At 42.9% G+C, this 15,625-nt stretch overlaps 2 protein-coding genes across 2 annotated transcripts; both read right to left on the bottom strand.

Annotated features, from left to right (window-relative positions):
* Nucleotides 1–409: 409 nt before the first annotated feature.
* Nucleotides 410–5,838, bottom strand: slc39a9 (solute carrier family 39 member 9). The gene is made up of 7 exons (XM_084568957.1): nt 5,299–5,838; nt 4,961–5,069; nt 3,381–3,584; nt 2,966–3,034; nt 2,801–2,886; nt 2,478–2,612; nt 410–2,131 (listed from the first exon to the last, which is right to left on the bottom strand). The coding sequence occupies exons 1-7, from the start codon at nt 5,392–5,394 to the stop codon at nt 1,898–1,900; spliced, it is 933 nt and encodes a 310-aa protein (XP_084425083.1). The 5' UTR covers nt 5,395–5,838; the 3' UTR covers nt 410–1,897.
* A 518-nt stretch (nt 5,839–6,356) lies between these two features.
* Nucleotides 6,357–15,623, bottom strand: LOC311505085 (RNA-binding protein 25-like; the record flags this gene model as incomplete). The annotated part of the gene is made up of 14 exons (XM_084568487.1): nt 6,357–6,819; nt 7,747–7,794; nt 8,395–8,493; nt 8,591–8,892; nt 8,980–9,448; nt 9,590–9,740; nt 9,825–9,898; nt 10,013–10,102; nt 10,212–10,323; nt 10,743–11,005; nt 14,642–14,722; nt 14,846–15,037; nt 15,123–15,283; nt 15,569–15,623. Coding segments are annotated over 14 exons (2,190 nt in total), but the record flags the coding sequence as incomplete, so codon positions are not given.
* Between the last annotated feature and the right edge of the window lie 2 nt (nt 15,624–15,625).

A 15,625-nucleotide genomic window follows, 5' to 3' on the forward strand; every position in this document is an offset into this window, starting at 1 on the left:
TAGTTATGTTAAAATTTATATATCTGGAGTTTCAGATTTCTGACATTTTTTAAATTAAAATGAAAATATTCAGCAGAGTAAAATACATTAGAAGCGTACACAGATACCGGTGGAGTTTAAAAGGTGAAGATGGGAGAGGTGGAAATGAACGAGGCTGCCCACCGACGTGCCCGGTTATAAAGCATGGCAGTGGAAGGAGAGGGGGGGCTCCCTGTAAAAAACAAAAGCATCATCCAAACCTTTCTCTGCCAGCTACGTAAAAACGAGCTCTAAACATCACGATGGGTTTCTTCTTCTTATCAGTTAATTATGTAAAACCAGTAAATTTATACATAAATTAGACTCAAATAACAGTTCGCCCACACACACACCCACACACCCACACACACAAAAAACAAAAATCAGGATAGAAAATAAAAGAAATTGTATTTGCAAGTGATCATGTTGACTGTGGCGGGAAGAAGTTGCTCTGTACAGTATACATACATACATATACAAACACATGAGCTCTGCTGGGAGCAGGCACAGTGATCCAGTCACGGTATCCACGCGTCCTGATAGAAGACGGAGCAGCCTGATTTATTTGAATGTTACTGAATCGGCCGATCGCTGCCTTTAATGGAGGAGGGGGGAGTCTGGGCCGGGCTGCGTTCAAGAGCATCTAACCGTCAGCTCTCGATATGTGAATCACATAAACAAACCCTCTGACTTGGCTGAAAAAGAGGAGGAAGTTACTTTAGCTCCAGTTTTACGTTTGTTTTCGTTGTTTTTTAACTGTTATTGCTCACGTATGATTGATTAACAAGGACCGAACCAACTAAAAGTCTAAAATAAAATAAAAAAGATTCCCCTCTCACAATCTGTGGTGTGTCTGTTCTCCTGAGCCGACGGTCCCTAAAGGTTTTCAGCTAGTTAATGCCCTCCTGTAAGGCAAATCTTCCAGCCGTCCACAAGGGCTGAAAATGACCCTCCACCTCTAAATAACCTTAGTAACACGCTATACAATCACTGAAGACAACTCTGTACAGGTTTTACAGTTGCTTTTTCAGGTGAAACTAAACAGAAACGACCACATCCAGAAACTAAACAGATAAAATAAAGTGACCGTCATCTAAAGAGTCTGCTCATGTCTCGTCCTCGGCCCGTATCCATCAAAGACGGGCTTCTCGTCGCGACGGATTTCTCTTACAGGATCCCAAAGTAAAAACAGTTAAGAGCGTCTGTCGGGTCAATCCGGTCGATCCCGTCCCGCTTCATAGTTTTGAGAACGAGGTCCCCGTTACGGAGCCGTCCTCTCCAGGGCGTCAGACCAGCTAATATGGCACTTGAAAATCAGTTCCCTATTGAGATTTACAATCTGTACAGTTATAAAAAAAGAAAAAAAGAAAAAGGATTTGGTGCTTTCGCAACGTCACAAACTTTAATCTAAATCTCACTGTGCAACTGCCGTCTAGTAAAAAGATGGCTGAACGAAATCAGGGCTGGTTGTTTTGACTTTCTGGCGAGCACAATGACGCAGCGCTGGAGACTCCACGGTAATTAGACGGAGCTAAAACTCTGGCCTCTCGTTAAAAAACAAAAAACAAAACAAAAAGAAAGCATTTCTGATTTCTGATGGAATAATTGCACACATACAGTGTCAGAAGATAAAACATGGTCATGTGTCGCGGTTGTCGCTGCAGCAACTCTGATTCCCCCCCCCCCAACGTTACTCAATCCCTGTTTTAAGTTAATTTTCAAGTCATAAGATGTCCCTGCAAGGAGCGCCAGTCTGGTCCACGGGGTCCATCTGCAGACAACAAGCAATAAGACATTTAAATCCACGAAGTTCGAAGTCTCTATTTCAGCTTCTTCTTTCCCCTGTACACTCGTCCCAAATCCGTCCTGAGCCGCGCGTCTAATGGTGGTGGCCGACGGACAGCACCAGAGGGATGAGGCAGCCCAGCACCAGAGCGACCACCTCCACCTTGCTCAGTCCCTTCCCTCCGTTCCCTCCCGCGGGAGCGTGGCTATGGCCGCCGCCCCCCACCTCAGGGAGGACGTGGACGGTGGCCACGTAGAGGAAGGTGCCGGCGGAGAAGAGCATGGCGACGCCGGTGGCGTTGATGTCCGACAGGGCCTCTTTGCTGCTCTGTGGGGAACAAACAAGAAGCAGAATGTCACTAAATAAATCCTACCAAGAACCAATTCCCTTCTAAACAGCTCTTTGTTTCATTTAATTTGGATTTTTATTGTCTCATCTTAAACATGTCTGGCTTAATTTTGTTAGAAAACAGATCAAGTCTCACCAGCCACACTGGTTTTCTGAGGCAAAGCGCATCTAATAAGACCGCAGCCTGTTTGCCTAAGGTTGGATACTCTCTAAAAGTAAAAAGATCCTCTGTTCGAGAAGCTGGACGCATCCTCGCGGAGACGGCTCAGTCTGTTTGTACTGAAAGCCTAACCTGGACAAACAGCGCCGCGGGTAAAACAATTACCTGACTGAGGCCTAAAAACGTGAGCATGGCGAGGACGGGAGCCGCCAAGGCGAAGACAAGGAGGTGTTTGCGGATGCGGTTTCTCTCGAGGCCAGCGTGCATGAGGAACGACACCAGGCCGAAAGCTGCTGGGGCCTGCAGAGTGAAGAGAGACTTACAGTTACGGTTTCCTGCAGAGAGTCTTCTCACAAACTGATGACAATTGCGTGGAAATAGCCACTAACTCTCTACTGCTTCCACATACGTAGAGCAGCGTAAAGCTACACAATCAGGAAACATGTTGAAAAATATGATTTACTGTGTGAGATATCAAGGACTGTTACCTTATGCAGCATGATAGCTACAAAGACAATGAGCTGAACGCTGGTCTGAGAAGTCGAGGCAGCAGCTCCCAGCGCCACTCCATCAGCTGGAGGCAGAAAGAAGGAGTTTAAAGAAGGGGTCTAATTGTCTAATACTACCGTTAGGAGACATGAAACCAGACTAACCTGCAGCGTGGACCACTAGACCCAAGGTGGTGGTGATTTTGGAGGAGCTGACTCTTGCCGACTCTGGATCTAAATCAGACGATAAAACCCAAATCAGGCAATGTTTCGCAAACACTTAGGAGTGAACAACTTAACAAATAGAGCATCTCTACACTGAGCAAGAAAGGAGTAACTTTGTACAGAGTTTGCACAGCATTAGCTACTCAAATAAAGATCTCTGAAATAGCTTAGATCTAGGCGTGGATCCATATTCCTTTGTAGTTGAGCCATCTGGAGGAGTTTTGGCTCCAATTTTCCTTCTGTTTTTATGAGATTGGCTTTTGATGAAGCTAAAATGAAAGCTACTGCCATCCAGTCCCATTCTCCCTGAGTAAATCTGTCACTGCTTGTGTTTGTCGACCTTTACGATACAGACCTTCTGTGTTGTGGACATGAGAACTGCCGATCTGGTCCACCAGCAGCATGAAGACGAAGCCCAGGACCAGAGAGACTCCGATGCAGGCGTGGAGCTGCTCGTGGCCGTGCTCATGTTTCCCTCCAGCGGCGAGAGCTGCATCCGTGTCGACCTTGGCCTCAGAGGCTTCCACAACTCCGGCCTGGCCGTGACCGTGGTGTCCGCCTGCAGAAAAAAAAAAAAAAAAACACGTCAGGAAGGAGGAACGCTTAACAAAGACTATCGCAAAACAAATATCTGAGTTTGACCAAGTTTGTTGCACAACAGAAATGGACATCCACTGGTTGAACTTTACCACCTGCTGAACCTTGCTCTGTTTGAATAGAATTCAAACTGTTGCAATCTACATAGGCAAATGTATTTATATAAGCTTGGGTAGTCATGGAGGCAAAAATCCATGAGGCGTTTCTTTTCAGAGAACACAAAATAAGAGGCCGGGAGGAAGAGAGATGTGAGACACAGATCCTCAGCTGGAGTAGTAAATTAAAAGACAATGCCCAAACCAAAACATCTGTAACCACAAAGCTGCAAAAGACAATAATCACTAGCTACTGTCACAAGCAGGAAAGCACTCACTGTTCCAAATAGTGTTTACCATTTGTGGAAAAACTTAAAAGGACGACACTTAGAGCCGTCTTCAGTATTGGATGTGTACTTGGACACCAGTGGACTCGACAAGGAGGACGTACACTGCGTCTTATTTATTGTTTCTTCAGGATTTATATTACAGGCGTGCATGGGAAGCAGTGTTGCTAAAATAAAGGAGAAAACAAACTCTATTCATTCATTTTCTGTAACCGCTTGTCCTATGGAGGGTCACGGGGTCTGCTGGAGCCTATCCCAGCTGTCATTGGGCGAGAGGTGGGGTCCACCCTGGACAGGTCTCCAGTCTATCTCAGGGCTAACACAGAGAGACAGACAACCATTCAAACCCAGAACCTTCTTGCTGTGAGGCATCAGTGCTAACCACCATACCACTGTGCCGCCCGATAAAACAAGCTGATAATTGAGAGAATTAATCAGTACAATTTTTCAGAGATCTGAGCCTTGAACGTGCTCGTTTTAAGAGTAAAAACCGAAGATAATCAGTTTATAATAATACCGATTAAATAGACATTTATATATCATAGAGACAATAAGCTAATCAACACACTAGACACATAGTAGCTGCATGTTTACAACCCTGAATTACACATTTTCTCATTTGACAAACTGGCAGATCTGTTCAGCTTTTAATGCAGTTACGTTTATCTTTATTTCACTGGGATAGTCAACCCTTATACGAGTTAATTTTCTTTCCAGGCAATCCTGATTAGATATATTAGCAACAGAAAACAAGAAAACGAACAATAAGACATTACTCTCTAACCCTCCAACGGTTTAAAGACAATCAACCACAAACTAACCAAGATATCTTAGAATATCAACAGTCCAACTATCAAGCGTGACAAGAAAAAGCATTTAAGGCTCATAGGTCTCATAGCCGGAAACAGCAAATGTTTTACTAGTTGACCAAGCGGTGTGTTTCTGGTGAACTCTACCTTCAAGTATTTCCTCATAAAGTGCGTGGACTCCTTCAGGAATGATAACAGCTAGTGCAGTCCCACAGAGCAGCCCTGCTCCCAGCACGGTGATCAGCTTCAGTTTCTCCTGAACAAAGAGCCACAAACAGAGCTTCAGCACAAAACAGCACCGGCGACTTTAAACTGATCATCTGATAACATTAGAGCTGATGTTGGGGTCATTACATGTGATCAGAAGCAGCAGTAACAGATGGGAACTTTTTTTTATTTTGTGGGAAATGTGACCAATGCCAAAGTTGGCAAAAGAATGCAAGGTTTTATGAAGCAGCTGGAAAAGTATGTTTCAAAAGTCTTACCTCTGAAAAGTTGACTGCTAAAGGTATTGTCCCGGCCACATAACATCCCACCAACATCGCAAGAGACAGCAGGCTGATCGAGCTGAAATCGTCCATGGCTGCACTATTATCTCCGGCTAATCTATTGCTAAGCTAAACCTACACCCACACTTTTACCACAGACTTCTATTCGAGCTCGTCGGGTTTAATAGCATGCCCCGAAATGTAGCAGTAGAATTCAACAAGCGTCCGTCAAAGCCCTGTTTTGGTAGCAGCTTGGCTTGCTAGCAAACATCCACGTTAACTACTCAGAGACGCTGCAGCCTCTGGCCTCGAAGACGTTAGCGAAGCTAAGCTAACTAGCTTCTGTAATTATCCGGCACTCAGTCTTGATAATTAAACACATCAGGTGCGTTAACCGTCCAGTCAACACATCCGACACCCCGCATAGTTTTCGCCAGATCCCGCTGTCATTAATAATATCGCAACTTCCCGACTTGGTTATCGGCTAACCAGCTGGCTATAGCTGAACATCCTTCTTGTTTGGTGCTAGTCGAAGTACTTCCGGGTTAGAGTTCACGCGCTCAACCTGTCGACGCAAACCTGCCACGTATCCGCGAGACTTGATGGACGAGGAAGAGATCATGTGGCATCTTTTAAAAAAAAAAACACGTAAACAGGAAATATATATATTTTTTAACTGTAAAACTTATTAAATTTAAATCTAAAATTTTTTAAATCAAATTTTAAATTATAAATATTACATTTCCACAATAGCAACCGTTTTCTTAAATGAATAGTGACTATAAAATAATCTAAGGTTTGGATTTTTTGTAAATTAACATATACATAAATAAAAAAATTAATAAATCTGTAATTGTGAAAAATCATCGTATAACTGAAAAGGAGGATGTCGCAATTTTGGTGTTAATTGTTTAAGTATAAACCACACTAAAGGACGTTTAATTAATGCCTAACATAGCAGGTATATAGGGTACGTAAAACTATAAAAACATAGTAATATAACAACAACGTAATCATAACAGCGGACAACACATTCAAGAAAAGACGGACAACATTTTCTTAAAAAAAAAAAGCATATTTATTAGTTCACACAGCGGAGAAGTGCCTCCACACAACACCAGTAAATCAACTAGCAGAATGTGTCCAACATACTGGAGAACAGATGGGTGAAATGCAACCGTCATTTGCCTCAACGGTACCAACAAAGGGGGGAACCAAAAAAAAAAAAAAATAATAAAATAAAAATACAACTTAAGTTTTTATCATGCAGCATGTTTGTGCAAACCCACATAACAAGGAAGCAGCTCCTTGCTGATGGAATCGAGAATCGAGGGGCGCAGGGGCACGTTTACAGTCTGATGGACCACAGAGCTGTAGGCAGCACAACTGAGAACTCAGGAAGTCAGTCAGACATACACGTGGTCTTCATTTTGCCAGTCCGATCTTCTTGGCTTCTGTTTCATATATCAATAACCTCCACATTTTCACTATGAAGACTTCTGCTTCTTCATCGAGCACCTGAAAACAAACAGACAGACTTTATATAAAAAAAAAAAGCTTAATACATTTTGTTACATGAATGATATATGCATTATTTGGGAATAATGAGAGAGAGAATGACTAATTGTCTGTTAATGTAACAGGTTCAGACAATCACCATAAACCTCCATGTTTAAAATGCCTTTATAGCACAAATAAACATGTTTTGGTCTCTATAGCTATAGTTCTCTGCTGTCTTATAGTTCATATAGTTATGAATAATTAAGGTAGTGGCAATTCTGAGAAAAGATGAGCACTCTCGGGCTGCAAGCTGTCTGCTTAGGTGTCACCCTAACTGAGAGTTAGGACTAGTTAGGCCTAGTTAGGCATCGGCAAGATGGCGGCAATCAGAGCCAGTGCACAGAGCTTCAATACCGCTCTTCAGAAACCCTATGGGGGACGTCTCAGAGGGTTTGTCCATCTTTGTATGCAGCTAATAGTCATCATATATAAAAAGTGCAAGACTACAGTTATGGTACCTACACTATAAGCCTGCACAGTATAAGCTAACATTAACGCTAAAAGAAAGGACATGTCATCAGTGTGCAAACAAAGTTTTGAACACGTTTGATCTGTTAATGACAGCAGAGAAGTGATGAACTAATTGAATCCAGAAAGACATCAGCATTAATGCAATCACCAGACCCAATGCTGCTAGAACGGCTGAAGACTGACTGCCTTGAATCTGTGCTCACACTGCGTACTTCATAAAACCAGCTGATCAGGACACATTTCCCCTGCTACCGTCATGGCCGCCCTAAAGGCAGCTCCAGCCGCTACACTCTGAGCTCATCATTACGCAGGGTAGAATGGGTAGAAGAAACAGAAACACTCCTTTACCTATGACTGTTCACAGAGTGTTTTGCAAAAGAAAACATATCAAATAAGACATTTAAATGGACTTACCATAGCAACATCATCAAGAATACCCTGAGGGGTGCTGTGTGCCATTACCTGATCATAAAAGAAAAAAGACAAATCGGTAAGAGTAAGCAACGTTTTCCTTGGCACCGTTGCCTTCAGGCTTGCGCTGGGGGTTTCAGGCCGGGTTTTTGTAAAGCGTCTTGAGACGATTTGTATTGTTATTGACGCTATATAAATAAAATTGAATTGAATTGAACGTAGCCACCAGAGCCAAAGGTGCAGAAAAGGCTACTGAATACATAGGTTGAATTGAGAAGGTGAGTGGCCCCTCGTTGTGCTGTTGTCATCTGTGAGAGTTGATGGCTATTTTTGTGCGTTAATACTCAAAGACTGTGGCATTAAGAGTCATTTTTTTATATATTCTTGAAGTGAACTATACCAATACCGGTCTAGAAGTGCAGAGGAAAGGAGAAAAACAAGTGCAACTGTAAATGACAGCAAAACACAGCAGACTCTCAGTGAAAAGAAATGATATAAGTCCAATAAATGAAGTTCTTAGAGATTCCTTGGGGAAACGCTGCAAAATAATTAATTTATTCCAAAGCAACTAAGTAAATAAGAACTTGAATAGTCTTAAACTAGAGAATAGTTTGGCTCTCTGTACAGTTTCTATCATGAAGAACAACTGACCTTAGAACAGACGAAATCAACCAGAGTGGGTTCCTCCTCGCCAATGTATTCAATAATCTTCTTATTAATCCACGGTCTAATGCGTCGATCCATCAGAGTCTACAGAAAGCACAACCAGAACAACACATGGTTTAATTTTCATGCAATGATCACAAATTTATATGAGTATATGTATGAAATTCCACAGGCTCCATACCGAGTCAACCATAGTCCAGTCCAAAGGATAAGAGAAGAGCTCAGGCCTGGCGGTGGGGATCTTTTCTATAAGGCTCTTTATGTGCTTGCGTTTCTCCTCAGTGTTGATGTTGCCCTTGGCTGAAATTTCTGCCCCGTCAAGCCCCAGGCTCTTGTCGTCGTCGCCGTAATCCAGCGGAACCAGTTTCCTTTTACGAGGCTGCTCGTCAGCCTCCTCGTCATCGAACTTGTTGAAAACGCTTTCCACACTTGCCAGCTTCTTTCGCTTCGCAACGCTGTGCTGACTGGGACTGTTGGTGGCGCCTGGAAGTAGAGAATGAAGAGGAACACCAGATTAGTACGCAGTGATGCTACAATCCCTCTGTGCGCTTTGTTTACTGCTGCACTCACCCAGTTTGAGACTGAGGCCGATCTTGGGCCGGTGTTCTTCTGGAGGCTGGACCTCAGGGGTGTTTTCTCCTGGAATGATGATGCCGCAGGGAGATTCGTTGATGGGTGTGTTTGGAGTCGCGTTCCCGCTGGCTGAAGACACTGAGGGAGCAGTAGTGATTGGTCGCATGATGGGTTTGAGTTGGGGCTTAGCTTCTTGTGAGTCCTCAGCGTCGTGGTATTCTTCCTCCTCCCCTTCCTCCACATCGTCGTCTGAATGCGGCGGTGGGCCTCGAGGCGCCGGGTCTATGGGCCGTCCTGACCCTCTCTTCTCCCGCTCACGCTCCCGTTCCCGTTCTCTTTCCCGTTCCCGATCTCGATCCCGTTCCCGTTCCCGATCCCGATCCCTGTGAGCTTTCTCCTGGTTCACATCCTCCTCAGGCTCAAGTTTCAGGGGGGGCTGTCGTCTGCGCTCGGCCTCCTCCTCCATCTGCACAAATACACATAAACGAGCTCGGGAAATCACCAGACAGAAAATAATCATGCAAACATACAACAAAACAGTCAAAAGAACTAAAGTCCCGTGTCTCAAATAAAACCCCTCTTCAGTGTCAGTGTCAAGAGGACTCACTCTCTGCAACTCTGCATCAGGGTCAGGGTGACCCTCAGCGAGGAGCCTCTGTCTGATCTCCTCCAGCTCCTCCTTCTCCCTCTTCCGGTCTCGCTCATCCAACTCTATTTCCTTTTCTCGGTCACGAAGTCGTTTCTGCAAAGCGCTGCCCCTGAGGATGAGAATGCTGGGTTGAATAATGAGAAAAATCTAAAGTGTGTACGTCACGCTTCTTACCGCAGGTTAAAGTAATCACCTGTAGTATTTTGGGTCGTCTCTGTCGTCATCATAATCTTCAAGGAATTCCTTCAGCCGTTTGGCTTCTTTCATCTGATGTTAAAAAACAGACAGTACCAGTTAGCGTATCTAAATAAATCCAGTTAACACATCTGACATTATCAACTAGTATAAGTTTCCTCCAGTGTTGAATATGTTCATTTATACCATTTCCCGGCGCCTCTCATCCTCCCTCTCTGTTTCTTTGCTGTAGTCACGAGACTTCTTCCTCTCGCGGATCTCCCAGTTTTTCAGGCGCTTTTAGTAGAAACAGAGAAGACGTAAAGAGTCGTTTAATACATTTCTATATGGGAAACTTTTTAAACATCAACCGAATTGAAAATGACAGGAAAGATCGTGTACATACTTCTTGGTAAGCGGCCTCCTTGTCTCTAAGCCTTCGTTCGAGCCGCCGCCGTTCGTACACGTCCTCCTCATCTTCTTCGCGGTCTCGCTTTTTGTCTTCTCTAGTCCTCTCTCTGCAGAACACAACAGGTTACTGACCAGTTAAAGACAAAATATAAAGAATGCAATAAAAAAATATATCATACGCTTATTTACTTTCAAGTCTTTTTGATTTGGCCTTAATTTGCACCAACTAGCAAATGCATTTTACCATAGTTATGTGTATTTTATCATTACACTGTATGAGGAAAAATGACTTCCAAGTAATTTCCAAGTTTTGCCCTTTAAACACCTACTGACATGCTATTAAGGTTTATTTGTTGGTTGTTTTAGTGCATAAAATAAAATAATAGAAAAATGGTAACTGAATGCTGCACAGCTGCTAAATAGATCTTGAGGTGAGAACATCATCCGAACTGTTTGACTGCATCTGAATTAAGCTGATTGAATTGTAAAGCCAATAAAGTTTGACATCATTTGGCATCTGACTGACCTCGACCGGCTCCGGGCTTCGCTGGCGTCTCGACTCCTCTCCCTCTCGCGCTCCTTCGTCCTCTCGCGCTCACGGTCCCTCTCCCGTTCGCGGTCGCGATCCCGGTCCCTTTCCCGCTCCTTGTCCCTCTCTCTCTCCCTTTCCTTCTCTTTCTCGCGATCGCGGCGCTCCCTCTCGCGCTCTCGCTCTTTGTCCCTCTCTCTCCTTTCTTTCTCGAGCTCCTGGCGCTCCTTTTCTTTCTTTCCTTTTTCCTCCTCCAGTTTCTGCAGGAGCCCAACGGGAAGACAAGGGGAGGGGAGGTGGGGGGTTGTGTTACTAGATGCCAAAATAACCGCTAAGACCATCACACTCAAACACATGACATACATACAAACAGGTTATTAGCACATGATACTGAAAAAATGATTTAGAGTCCCTGTGTCAGACATGCTCACATACTACCACTGCCTTGGAGAGGCTGGCTGCTCCAAGTCAGGAAGTCTTCCTAGCCTTGATGTTTCCTCCAGGAAGAGTGGTCAGCAGCTTGAGCAGGTATAATGTATATACTGCTCAATTCAGAACACACTTATATAAAACCATGAATTGCAGTTCATTCTTTAAAGACACCTAAACAATTATGGCAAGCTAAGTTTATAAGAAGAGGAGCGGAGGTTAAACTCATCCACTAGAAAAACACTTTTGCATCACATCGAAGTGCAGGGAGATCATTTCCTGTCCAGCATTTGACCTTCCTCTTTATCACGTATGCTTATGCTGAATGATTTCTTTCTCTCGCTCACACATGTAACAGGTCAACTCGTCCTCTGCAGTTTCTACGTGATCTGAGATTATGCTCTGACGTAATAAGAGGCCATTCCGATAAAAACTCGGCTGCAGGCAGTATCCGTCAAGCCATATCCGCCCATTTTCAAAATCAATGAGCACTCACGCAGATGCAGAAATGAAATAGATTCGAGCCGGTGCAAGAGATGCTGCGGGTTAAAATGTATAACGTCTGACATGGGAGTTTGGTTACGCTACAGCACAAATAAGTGCTAACCAACTACCTCAAACTGCAGAAGAGAGTGGGCTTCAATCTAATTTTATCAGGGCTTCTCAAACTACAAATCCCCTCGTGGTAATACAAAGCACTTTAGGTTAAAGCCAAGTGCCGAGTCAGCTTTTAGATCACCACTTTGTAATGCTATATAAGGTTAGCTCCTATGGGCGCCAAGTGGATTAAAACAAGTCCAAGCTTAACATGGCGAATGGCCCAACTAAGTAAATTACATAATAAGCAGCCGACGTGGTCATCTGAGATGCTGGGATGCAGTGCCAGACTGCAGTGCAAGTGATCTGCTGCAGCAGTGAGGGACTTCAGTACGCAGCCAAGTGAAGAAAACATAATTTGAGACTATATTAAAGTAATTTGTTTTTGCACAAAAAAAACTCAAAAGTTGTGGGATCCAAGTACGACGCTGCTACCAAACATATGGCTGCTAATTTAATTTGTTCAGTGTCTTCAGAGATTCTGCAGAGCACAGAAAATATGAAGCATTCCTCTGTATTGTCACTAGATGACAGAAGAATCGTGGCATTTTCTACAGACCGTTGTGGAGCTACTGATGTGCGACTTACAGGTGATGAGCTACGGTTTCAGCACTTCTCTGCCTACAGGCTACGTGTGGGAGGAAAAGCAGGTCAAGAGTAGAAAGAAAAAAAAAAAAAAAAGAGGCCCAAACAACTCCAATTAAAATTAAAACAACAAACAACGTATGCTTGAAACAAATCAGAAACTGTATTCCATTTTGCCACAAAGGAAATTAGTGTAGAAGTCTTACCTGCAGGTCGTCTTCTGACGTCTCTCTGGTCTCTTTGACCCGATACAAAAAAACTTCAGAGTCGGGCCCACAGTTCAAACAGTCTCCCGACAGGTTTAATAAATGTTCTAGCTTTAAATTTGGTTTGAAGTTTTTAAAGAAGAGTGTTGGAAATGTGGGTCTGACAGCATTTAAGTGATAGAAAGAAAATAAAGGAAAGGATGGAAGATGTGTGACCTACATAGTGGTTGTATACATTAAATTTGCACTTTAGAAGCTGTCTCATGTACTGCAACATTTTCCAACTCCTTTCGAACCTAGAACTTACCTCTTGTTTAAAAACAATCTGGGTCTAGTGTGAGACTGTCACAGACTAAATTAAATCCAATACAAACTTAGTATTTTATGCTTTCTGTTTAGCATTTGGTATAAATCTTTTTGTTTTTTTGTCACCTGGACATATTAAGTATTTTTTTAATTACTTTTGCACATGCAGTTTCTGTGCATGTGTATTGAGCTATGTTAGTTATCTATAAATTCTTTCAAACGTCACACATTGTTTCTGTAATATTTCTGTAATTCTGTAATAAAGTAAACCTCAATTACTCAAAATCTTGTTTTTCTAAGGGATCTGCTCAATTGTTACATTCAGCTTTCACTTAAAGTAACAAGATCACATCTGGGTGTCTTTAGCTTGGCATGGCCAGCCTAATTTACAAATGTGAATATGCCTGGAGACCTCCCTTTTCCCGAGCGGCGGCATCAACAGTTCTCAGATGCGTCCGATTTCCAGGGTAAGTAGTCTTATCCGTCCAGAGACAGAGCGAATAGATAAGGGCTTCTCAGAGGAAGAGAGGATATCTTGATTTACTGTACATAAAAGGCCAAACTACCCTGCCAGCCGACCCCGCACCCACTAAAAGAAGATGACCCCCAAAGGATCACTCCTCAAAATAGTACGTTAGTAATATATACTTGGATTTTATTGCAAGCTATGCTGCTACCCTTAAATGACCCACCTCAGTAGGAGCATTTGAAAATCTAAGTCCAAATCCACGAGTTATCTTTCAGCTTTGTTCTCCTCACTCAGTTGTATTTAAAAAGATTTACTTCTTTGTTCTCTCATTGTTTAAATAAAGGGGTTGGAGTGGAGTGACTGTGAAGCAAAACAGAGGAAAGAAAAAGTAACACAAGAAAAAAGAAAAGAAAAGAAAAGAAGAGCTGGGACTTACCTTATATATCTTCAGACCACAGAGTGCTGTGGAGGGGCGCTCCCTGCTTTAGTAACACTACAGGCTGCAGTTCAAACTACTGCAGTGGTTAGGCTCTTTCAGTCTGTGTGTGTTCTTCAAACACGTTTTATTATCCGAGGACATGCAGAGGTTCACTGAGCTGCCCGGCCCTGTGCGTTTTGAAAACGACCAGCCATTTCTTCACACCGGTCACCAACATGTAAATTAAATTAAACTTTGATGTGAGAGCCAGTTGCCCCTCTGCAAACCCTCCAGAAGGGAGCGCCCGGCATGAGTAGAGAAGAAATGAAAGCTCATACTTACATCCTATCCTCGCAACTTTTTCCAAAGCTGAGATTCTGAGATTCATCTTGCTCTAGTCACCAAATGAACTCTACCATATTGGTGGGGTTTAATCAATAGATTAGCTTGAGTTGGAATTTAACATTGTGTCCATGCACTCTGTCTGTCTGTCTGTCTGTGTGTTTGTGTGTGTGGGTGTGTGAGATGGATTTAGCTTGTGCAGAGTGAAAACTTTTAGTCTCAAATTTGTATTATGAACAGCGATAACTCTTGGCCAGTTTCAAAATACTGACAGATACTATAAAATGAGCGGCTTTAATAGAAACTATTAGACTTTTAAATCAACATTAAATACTTTCCATGTCTTTACTCCTTAAATTTCTCTACTACTACTACTGAGACATTATGGATGACAGTAACAGAACAGTATCATGGAGGAATTAATCTCCAGCAGTTACAGAAGCTGTAGATTCATTTGCTTGAGAGGAATACCTAACAACAAATGTGGAGGATTTCTTCTTCAGAACCTAATTTAGAGATTAAAAACAGCAGTCTGATACGTTACCTTGTGTGTGTCCCGGAATTTACTGATCTCTCTGGAAATCAAGTCTCTCTTGTCATCCTCCATCTCCATGGCATTGATGTCCTGCTCACACAAAGGAAAGAAAAACAGGAAACGAACCCATCAGGTGGTTGGCATCTACTATAAATAAACTAAAAATAGAGAACGAGAAGCTTCCGTTTTCATCAGCAATCGTGCAGATATTACCTCCTCTTTCTTCTCTTTCCTTTTCTTGCGAGGTTGACTGTCAGGATCGTGCGAGGGAGCATTAAGCTCACTTGCATACTCTCGGATGAGGACATCCACCGCCCCCTTCACAGCCTGGTCCCGACGCAGGGTCTCCTCATCAAGAACCTCCTCCTCATCTTCATCCCCGTTTTTGGAGTCACTGCTGCCTCCCTTTATGTTAAAGCCAGCATCAAACATTCAGTAACCAAATTCAGTAAAACAATTTTCAGTATTTTCAATCTGGAGAACGGCGTACCCCATTGGCGCTCCTTTTCTTGGCCTTCCACTCATCTAACTGGGCCTTGGTCTTGGCATCTACCTTAACCAACAGCTTCTTATCACCTAAGAGCAGGTCGTGCAGAAGTCTGAGGGCTCGCAGTGTGGACTCTGGCTCCTTATACTCACAGAAGCCAAAAGCTTCCAAGAGGTGAGAGCAGAAAGAAAGTTATTTCCACATGTCTTCAAAATACGACTTGATAAGTTGACAACAGGACTAAAAAAATATGTAACAAGGAACAGTGGGGGAAATTCTTCTTTGTATTTTTACTGAATTTACCAGAAGAATAACTAAAAACTTCAAAACACTAAATGAACTTTAAAATGTTTCAAATATTAAAGCATTAAAATACATAGACACTCAGGACTCTGCAGTATAAAATGCATTAACATCAAGACATTGTTTAAATAAGCAATTGTTGTTACCTTGAAGTTTCCCAGAGGCTCCTTGGACCCTTTTCCAGCTTAGAACAATACCACATT

The sequence above is a fragment of the Chelon labrosus genome (genome assembly GCF_963514085.1).
Source record: "Chelon labrosus genome assembly, chromosome: 20".
In the NCBI taxonomy this organism is placed as follows: domain Eukaryota; kingdom Metazoa; phylum Chordata; class Actinopteri; order Mugiliformes; family Mugilidae; genus Chelon; species Chelon labrosus.